Source organism: Tachysurus fulvidraco, chromosome 17 (assembly GCF_022655615.1).
Source record: "Tachysurus fulvidraco isolate hzauxx_2018 chromosome 17, HZAU_PFXX_2.0, whole genome shotgun sequence".
Lineage (NCBI taxonomy): Eukaryota > Metazoa > Chordata > Actinopteri > Siluriformes > Bagridae > Tachysurus > Tachysurus fulvidraco.
This window is the reverse complement of record NC_062534.1, coordinates 23,435,904-23,445,903: the sequence shown is the minus strand read 5'-3', so window position 1 is coordinate 23,445,903 and position 10,000 is coordinate 23,435,904. Positions and strand designations below refer to the sequence as shown.

At 44.5% G+C, this 10,000-nt stretch overlaps 1 protein-coding gene across 1 annotated transcript in view; it reads right to left on the bottom strand.

The window, feature by feature from the left end:
• The window catches only part of galnt18a (UDP-N-acetyl-alpha-D-galactosamine:polypeptide N-acetylgalactosaminyltransferase 18a), an 81,973-nt gene that overhangs the window by 28,743 nt on the left and 43,230 nt on the right, over positions 1 to 10,000 (bottom strand). Inside the window, exons 4-5 of the mRNA XM_047802235.1 lie at positions 1,206 to 1,389; positions 1 to 171 (exon numbers count right to left, since the gene is read on the bottom strand). The exon at positions 1 to 171 is cut by the window's left edge and continues 27 nt beyond it. Coding sequence (XP_047658191.1) covers positions 1 to 171; positions 1,206 to 1,389 — 355 coding nt within the window. The remainder of the gene's footprint in view (positions 172 to 1,205; positions 1,390 to 10,000) is intronic.

The following is a 10,000-nucleotide window of genomic DNA, read 5'->3' as shown; positions in this document are numbered from 1 at the left end:
CTCCACCAGCTTCTGGGAGGGTTCAGGTAGCGACACCAGAGCTCCCAGTCAAAGCCGTGCGCAGAGAGAGGATACTCCTCCACCTCGAACGTGTCGTATTTAATGTTGTCGAACGAAGGCGATATGACACGCCGTCGGTCCTCTTGGATCCTGTGCAAGATGGGTTCGGCCCTGGAAACACACACACACACACACACACACACACACACACACACACACACACACAAACACACAGACATTCAAAGTAACACAAATTGGACTCGGTAACACAAATGAATCAATCAGCTGACAGAAATGGAGTAGATAAATATAAAGCAACACAAACATAAGCACATGATGTTTGTCGCCATGGGAACCCGAATGTATAGCGAGAATCATCGTTGTGCTCTTTCCTCATAATTCATCTTTAGAGCTTCGAGCGTTTTTATCCTGGACGCGGTCGAGCTGAATCTGAAGCCACCGAGGCACGAGTTCACACACACCAAGGGGCAATCAGATTTATTCTGAACAACTCCTAAAACATTCATAACACACAATAAATTACTTAAACGTAGGTTTTGATCGATCATGGTAAAAATATTTGTAGCTCAGGATCTCAGGAGTAGCTCAGGATCATACGGAGGATATTGGAGATGTGAGGCTGCATCAGTGACCATGAAAATGTCCACAAGTCAAACCACTGAGAAAAAAAAAACCCATCTGTTTAATCTAATAATCTAACAGCTTGCTTCTCGAGACCTTCTGACCAAAAATACAGAGCACCGTGGTAGACCTAATTAAAACGACTTATTTAGTCTTCCGAGGTTATTAACGAGGTTGTCGTGTTTTACGGTTTATGCTTCGGACTCCAATTAAAAAAAAAAAAATTCTGATATGTCTTCTTACTAGTAAAAATAAAGGAATAGTCATGTACAGTGACAGATTTCAGTCGCGGTGACACATAAACGAGACTGAAGAGTGTTGTCATGACACGTGCTGACAGCAGATCAATTCCGCCGTGTGTGTAAACATAGATCCCCGCGGATATAAATATATTTACAACCTGGATGTATTAAGAGGTCGTGCCGAGTCGCAGACAAAACACTCGCAGAGGAGACGAGCTGAAATGATAAGCTGTCGGTCTGCTTGTGATTATAAACCGCGTGTGTTCAAACTGCTGGGTTCTGGAACGATCAGAATGTCAGGACGTATAGTCAGTCGCTCACCATCCAACGTTAAACTCCACATGAGCGTCGAACAGAGCCACGACCGGCGCGCTGGCCGCTCTCCAGCCGCTCACACGGGCACGGATCAGACCCTCCTGCCTGGTGTGACGCACCATCTTAATAAAGTCGGGACGCTGCTGGTTCGTTTCCTCCACAAACCTTTGTAGGTTCTCCCTCAGTTCAGCTGCACAAGGTACAAGGGGAGAGAGAGAGAGAGAGAGAGAGAGAGAGAGAGAGAGAGAGAGAGAGAGAGAGAAAGAGGCAGAGAAAGAGAGAAAGAGGCAGAGAAAGAGGCAGAGAAAGAGAGAAGATAGGGAGAGAGAGATGAAGAGAGGCAGAGAAAGAGAGGCAGAGAAAGAGAGAAGATAGGAGGAGAGAGAGAGAGAAAGAGGCAGAGAAAGAGAGAAGATAGGAGGAGAGAGAGAGAGAGATAAAGAGAGGCAGAGAAAGAGAGAAGATAGGAGGAGAGAGAGAGAGAGAGAGATAAAGAGAGGCAGAGAAAGAGAGATAGAGAGAAGATGGGGGGGGATTGAGACAAAATTTCTACAAGAATATAAAGAGCTCAAACCTTTACAAAAACACTAGGCAAATAATGTTCATGACTGAACGTCTTCCTCGCGTCTTCCTCTCGTCTTCCTCTCGTCTTCCTCACGTCTTCCTCGCGTCTCGCTCCACAGTGGTGTTAATATGAAGCTCATATGAAAGTAAACACTCAGGACTTTAATAATGTGTAGAGTTTCATCAGGATTTCTGTTTTTCTCTACAATACTAGAGGTGATAGATTCAAAGGGAAGATCCAGAAAGACAAAGACTTCCCTCCTTCTCTCTTCTCTCCTCTTCATTCTCTTCCGTTGAGATGTTAACTCTGGGGTGCCAATAATTTTCAAACCAGTGTTATACATTATTAAGAAAGATTTGAAAATAGACTTAGAGGAATAAAACAAAGTGCAATGAAGCAGAGGAACATTTTCTGTTTATTTCTGCCTTTAGTTTATAGAGGTGAGAGATTCATGGGGAAGATCCAGAAAAACAGGGACTGTGATCTTATTCCCACACAGATGTTTGTATGTTCAGAGTAAATGTTGATATCAAACCCATTTCTGCTCTCTGAGAAGCTCCGAGTGTTTGTTCATCTAAAAAGCAGCTCAGATTTCTCTTCAACACTAAAATTCAGCGTGAGATCATCGACAGAAGGACAAACACACGTCTAAAACACACCGAAGTCCTGACTCACTTTAGATCAGACTCGCAGGGACGACATCAGACGTTTATTTACTCCGATCGTAAACGTCGTATTTGCCGTGTGGTGATAAAAAAAAATTGCATAGGGTAAATGTGGCATGTGTACACACATAGGGTAAGTGTGGCGTGTGCACATACATAGGGTAAGTGTGGCGTGTGCACATACATAGGGTAAGTGTGGCGTGTGCACATACATAGGGTAAGTGTGGCGTGTGCACACACGTAGGGTAAGTGTGGCGTGTGCACACACGTAGGGTAAGTGTGGCGTGTGCACACACGTAGGGTAAGTGTGGCGTGGGCACATACATAGGGTAAGTGTGGCGTGGGCACATACATAGGGTAAGTGTGGCGTGGGCACATACATAGGGTAAGTGTGGCGTGTGCACACACATAGGGTAAGTGTGGCGTGTGCACACACATAGGGTAAGTGTGGCGTGGGCACATACATAGGGTAAGTGTGGCGTGTGCACATACGTAGGGTAAGTGTGGCGTGTGCACACACGTAGGGTAAGTGTGGCGTGTGCACACACGTAGGGTAAGTGTGGCGTGTGCACATACATAGGGTAAGTGTGGCGTGTGCACATACATAGGGTAAGTGTGGCGTGTGCACATACATAGGGTAAGTGTGGCGTGGGCACATACGTAGGGTAAGTGTGGCGTGGGCACACACGTAGGGTAAGTGTGGCGTGGGCACATACGTAGGGTAAGTGTGGCGTGGGCACATACGTAGGGTAAGTGTGGCGTGGGCACATACATAGGGTAAGTGTGGCGTGGGCACATACATAGGGTAAGTGTGGCGTGGGCACATACATAGGGTAAGTGTGGCGTGGGCACATACATAGGGTAAGTGTGGCGTGTGCACATACATAGGGTAAGTGTGGCGTGTGCACATACATAGGGTAAGTGTGGCGTGTGCACACACATAGGGTAAGTGTGGCGTGGGCACACACGTAGGGTAAGTGTGGCGTGTGCACACACATAGGGTAAGTGTGGCGTGTGCACACACGTAGGGTAAGTGTGGCGTGTGCACACACGTAGGGTAAGTGTGGCGTGTGCACACACGTAGGGTAAGTGTGGCGTGTGCACACACGTAGGGTAAGTGTGGCGTGTGCACATACATAGGGTAAGTGTGGCGTGTGCACACACGTAGGGTAAGTGTGGCGTGTGCACACACGTAGGGTAAGTGTGGCGTGTGCACATACGTAGGGTAAGTGTGGCGTGTGCACATACATAGGGTAAGTGTGGCGTGTGCACATACATAGGGTAAGTGTGGCGTGGGCACATACATAGGGTAAGTGTGGCGTGTGCACATACATAGGGTAAGTGTGGCGTGTGCACATACATAGGGTAAGTGTGGCGTGTACACATACATAGGGTAAGTGTGGCGTGTGCACATACATAGGGTAAGTGTGGCGTGTGCACACACGTAGGGTAAGTGTGGCGTGTGCACATACGTAGGGTAAGTGTGGCGTGGGCACATACGTAGGGTAAGTGTGGCGTGTGCACATACATAGGGTAAGTGTGGCGTGGGCACATACATAGGGTAAGTGTGGCGTGTGCACATACATAGGGTAAGTGTGGCGTGTGCACACACGTAGGGTAAGTGTGGCGTGGGCACATACGTAGGGTAAGTGTGGCGTGGGCACATACATAGGGTAAGTGTGGCGTGTGCACATACATAGGGTAAGTGTGGCGTGTGCACATACATAGGGTAAGTGTGGCGTGTGCACATACATAGGGTAAGTGTGGCGTGTGCACATACATAGGGTAAGTGTGGCGTGTGCACATACATAGGGTAAGTGTGGCGTGGGCACATACATAGGGTAAGTGTGGCGTGGGCACATACATAGGGTAAGTGTCACGTGGGCACATACATAGGGTAAGTGTGGTGTGTGCACATACATAGGGTAAGTGTGGCGTGGGCACATACATAGGGTAAGTGTGGCGTGGGCACATACATAGGGTAAGTGTGGCGTGGGCACATACATAGGGTAAGTGTCACGTGGGCGTGGTGACCTGGGCTTTGCACTGGGCTTGTTCCATGCTACACGCCATGCTTTTTAAGGCATTATACACTAGTTGACAAACATATCATGAGTATAACAATGAAAGCAGCCATATTTATTCCACAAAAAAAAACAACATATACACACACAAACAGGGTAAGTGTGGCATGTGCGGGACGGCTGGGGATGGGTATGGTTTTTGGGACCCTGGATCCCGCAGCACCTCACCTTGATAGCCCGTTGTAATATGACGCCGGCGGGGGTCTATACTATACGATGGCCATGAGGGTTATCAGCGGCAGCTTTACAATACCTTATCATTAATAGTTGTATCAATATTACCGTTATTATTATTATTATTATTATTGTTATTATTATTATTATTATTGTTATTATTGTTATTATTATTATTGCTATTACTGTTGATATTGTCACCTTCCTCATGCCCAATTTTACATTTACATTTTGTCTTGTGTGATACTATTACTGTCTTCATCGTTATTATTATTATTAATATATTTTCCTCTTTGATTTATGTATGTGTGTATATACACACACACACGCGCGTTTTGTTGGTCTTTGTATTTATATTTTGCATCTAATAAAATAAAATAAAAAAACAGTTGACAAAAAAAACAGTTAATTTAGGAAATCTCATCATCTGGTTTAAATCATAGTGAGAAAAAAAATATAAGAGATCGATATATTTGTGTATTTATTTACGGTTTTCTGCTTCACCCGAAAGGATAAACATCATGTTTTTTTTTTTTTTTGGTTCCTTGCATTCATTCTGTAATTCATTAATGCAATAAACGGCATCACTTCCTGTTTCCTGTGAGCTGACTGATACCGTAAATCTGCGCTCGCTTGTGTTCTGCAGTGAAATCGATCGGTTCATCAAAATAATTTAAAAAATATAAAATATATTAAAAAATATTAAATATTATAAAAAATAATGAATATTAAAATATTTTTTTACATCGCAAAAATGCATGATAATAAATAATAATAATAATGATAACTGAATAATAATTGAACAGACACTCGCTTCCCAAAGCCCCTTTGTCCTTGTTATGGAAGAGCAGATTATCATGAAAAAAAAACATTAGATTTCTAAATTGTTTTTGATCGACAACCGGAGCACAGATCGAGGAAGTTATTTATCGTGTATATGGTGTGTGCCGTGAAATATCTGACCTGATTTAAAGTGAATAGCTGAACTCAATAAAATAATAAAACTGCACATCTACGATTTATTCACTGATCTTCAGTCATACTGTATTTGTTATTTATTTATTTTACATTACATTTTATGGGAGCACGGTGGCTTAGTGGTTAGCGAGTTCGCCTCACACCTCCAGGGTTGGGGGTTCGATTCCCGCCTCCGCCTCGTGTGTGTGGAGTTTGCATGTTCTCCCCGTGCCTCGGGGGTTTCCTCCGGGTACTCCGGTTTCCTCCCCCGGTCCAAAGACATGCACGGTAGGTTGATTGGCATCGCTGGAAAAGTGTCCATAGTGTGTGTGTGTGAGTGTGTGTGTGTGCCCTGTGATGGGTTGGCACTCCGTCCAGGGTGTATCCTGCCTCGATGCCCGATGACGCCTGATAGGCACAGGCTCCCCGTGACCCGAGAAGTTCGGATAAGCGGTAGAAAATGAATGAATAAATTATTCTTTCTCTCTCTCTCTCTCTAATAAAAAAAAATAATTAATTAGAATTTAATATATGGAAATATATGAAAGTCTATTTTTCCAGCAAATATCTATATTAATATTATTATTTTTATTTTATTCTATGATCGTTTTATTTATTTATTTCCGACACGGACAGTCGAAAGATATCTCGCGACGTGTCATACTGTATACCGTATATGGTTGTGTACAAAATTCACTTGGCCCATGCATGTTGTTGGGAAAAGTCGAACCCAAACCATTCCACGGTTTCTGTCATTCATCTTTGTAGCTGCTCAAATTCTTCCTTTCACATCACTCCTCAGTTCTTTTCACCGAACTCCCGCACTGACAGACTCCTGGCCGGACTCTTTTATTACATTATAATTTAATTCCCAGTCGCTCCCTTCGGTGTACCAGAGCAGTGTTTACCTGCAATAAAGGCCACATCACTCACAGCCCTGTACTGTATGTGGCTCTGTATGGGTCTCTGTGTGAAGGCCGGCCGTGGCTCTGCTCCTGTGTGATCTCCACGCTGCTCATCTTTCTTTATTAGACTGCTGCCTGTTATCCTGAAACACGATGCCGTGAAAATTCGGCGGCATTCGACCGAGCGACGGGTGAGAGATAACACCCGAGCGTGCGTCCTAATAAAATCCAGGAGACGAGACCGGGCGAAAGCAGAGAAGACGATAATGAATAAGTTTTATTTTGGGTTACGCCACAGCACTCGCAACGAATACGTTCAGCTCCGCCGAATACTTCAAACTGTTTGTTCAGGTTGATGGATGGAGTCGACAGCCTCGGCGCTGTGTAAGAGTCAGACGCGAAGCTGGAACTTTTGCTTCAGGACACGGAGTTTAGTTTTCGGACTTATCTTTAAGAGAGATAAAGAGAATACGCACTGTTTATATCTGCTGTAATGGAACTGCTTTTGTGGATATTTCACACGCTGCATGCATCAGATTCAAAACACTGAAGCTGCACTACAAAGCCAAAAATGGACCAGCTCCGTCTTACCTCAAAGCCCTCATCACTCCTCACACCGCACCTCACACCCTCGGAGCTACCAGCACCCACCATCTCTCAGGGTAAGAGGTAAGTATACTCTTATGCCCCTTTTCCACCGAGGCATTCCACTGAACCAGGAAAAGTGGTTCTTAAGTAGCACCAAAACGTTGCTGGACTAGACTTAAGAACCACTTGTGTTAGGCGCTGTGGGCGGGGCTACTGTTAGTGCCTGGGGGCGGGGCTACTGTTAGCGCATTTGGTCATGTACCTTAAGTATACTAATGTTTAATACACTTTTACTTTACCACAATGTGATCAATTATCAGCACACATGATAGTAGGGGGGGGGGCACGGTGGCTTAGTGGTTAGTACGTTTGCCTCACACGTCCAGGGTCGGGGTTTGATTCCCGCCTCCACCTTGTGTGTGTGTGGAGTTTGCATGTTCTCCTCGTGCCTCGGGGGTTTCCTCCGGGTACTCCGGTTTCCTCCCCCGGTCCAAAGACATGCATGGTAGGTTGATTGGCATCTCTGGGAAATTGTCCGTAGTGTGTGAGTGAATGAGAGTGTGTCTATGCCCTGTGATGGGTTGGCACTCCGTCCAGGGTGTATCCTGCCTCGATGCCCGAAGACTCTTAGCTGTTCTGGCACCAAGGTGGTGTAATGAACTTCCTGAAAGGGGTTCGGACAGCTGAGTCACTGGCTATTTTCAAACGACGGTTGAAGACCTACTTATTTATAAAATACTTCAGCTAGCGCTTTGAACAGTGTTTTAGACTCATGTTATCTTAAGTACGTAACCTAGTGACCCAGAGTTAATGTATTCAATGACTGAGACTTAAGCACTTTTGTACGTCGCTCTGGATAAAGGTGTCTGCCAAATGCTGTAAATGTACAGTACAGACCAAAAGTTTGGACACACCTTCCAAAAGTTTGGACACACCTTCCAAAAGTTTGGACACACCACCTTTTCAACAGGACAATGACCCCAAACACACCTCCAGGCTGTGTAAGGGCTATTTGACCATGAAGGAGAGTGATGGGGTGCTGCACCAGATGACCCCGCCTCCACAGTCACCGGACCTGAACCCGATCGAGACGGTTTGGGGTGAGCTGGACCTCAGAGTGAAGGCAAAAGGGCCAAAAAGTGCTAAGCATCTCTGGGAACTCCTTCAAGACTGTTGGAAGACCATTTCAGGTGACGACCTCTTGAAGCTCATCAAGAGAATGCCAAGAGTGTGCAAAGCAGTAATCAGAGCAAAAGGTGGCGACTGTGAAGAACCTAGAATACGACATATTTTCAGTCGTTTCACACTTTTTTGTTATGTACGTATATAATTCCACACGTGTTCATTCGTAGTTTTGATGCCTTCATCAATGAAGTGAATCTACAATTTTCATAGTCATGAAAATAAAGAAAACTCTGAATGAGAAGGGGTGTCCAAACTTTTGGTCTGTGCTGTAAATGTAAAAATACGACGAGAACGTTTAATAAAATCGTGTCCGAGACCAAACGCCCTTCCTTGTTTAATTGTGGACTTCACCGTGCCGTGTTGTGTAACAGTAACCGTTATATTATATATATTATATCGCTGTGGTCTTTTTTTTTTTCTACACATGTAAAAATGTTATGATACAAAAAAATAAATATGACAACGAATAATAAAAATATAAAAATTCAGTAATTATTTTAAATTGGACATTTCACTTAAAAAAAAAAAACAATAAAAATGCAAGTTACCTTTAACTGTATTTATTTTTTCTTAAAAGACCTTTATTAGCCTTTTTTTATTATTTGTTGCCATGGTTACGCTCCAGCATGCTCACTTTGGACCAGGAGCATTGATTCCGGACTGCTATCAGATTTCTGATCAAATCTAAATTAAGAGGCATCGCAGTACTGTATACAGTCACCTGCTGCCCAATCAGGGCCAATTTTCTGTTGCCACGGTAACAAACTGTAGCACCCAGTCAGCTGCAGGATGTCTTCTAACATTTTAGTCTGAACCTCAGTCATAGTTTTACACTTCCACAGTGCCAGACACACACACACACACACACACACACACACACACACACACACACACACACACACACCCCATACACACACACTCACACACCACACACACACTACACACACACCATATACACACACACACACCACGCACACACTACACACACACGCTCACACACACACACACACACACACACACACACACACACACACACACACACACACACACACACACACACACCAGACACACTCACACACTCACACACCACACACACTACACACACACCATACACACACACACACACACACACACACACACACACACACACACACACACACACACACACACACACACACCATGCACACACTTCACACACATGCTCACACACACACACACACACACACACACACACACACACACACACACACACACACACACACACACACACACACACACACACACTCACACACACCATACACATACACTCACACACCACGCACACACTACACACACTCACACACTCCATACACACACACTCACACGCCACGCACACACTACACACACATACACCATACACACACACACAACATTCCTTTTTTACACTATGTAAACATACACACACCATACACACACATGCACATACACTCACGGACACACTACACACACACACACATGCACACACAATCACACACAATAAACATGCACACACATGCACACACACACACACACAACATTCATTTTTCTAGTCAATGTTGCTAGCAAGTTAGTTACAACTACAATCATTCTTACATTATGTATGAAAACAAGCATGTTTGTCCAAAAGACGTAATAAAAAGAGTCATATGAAAATAAATGT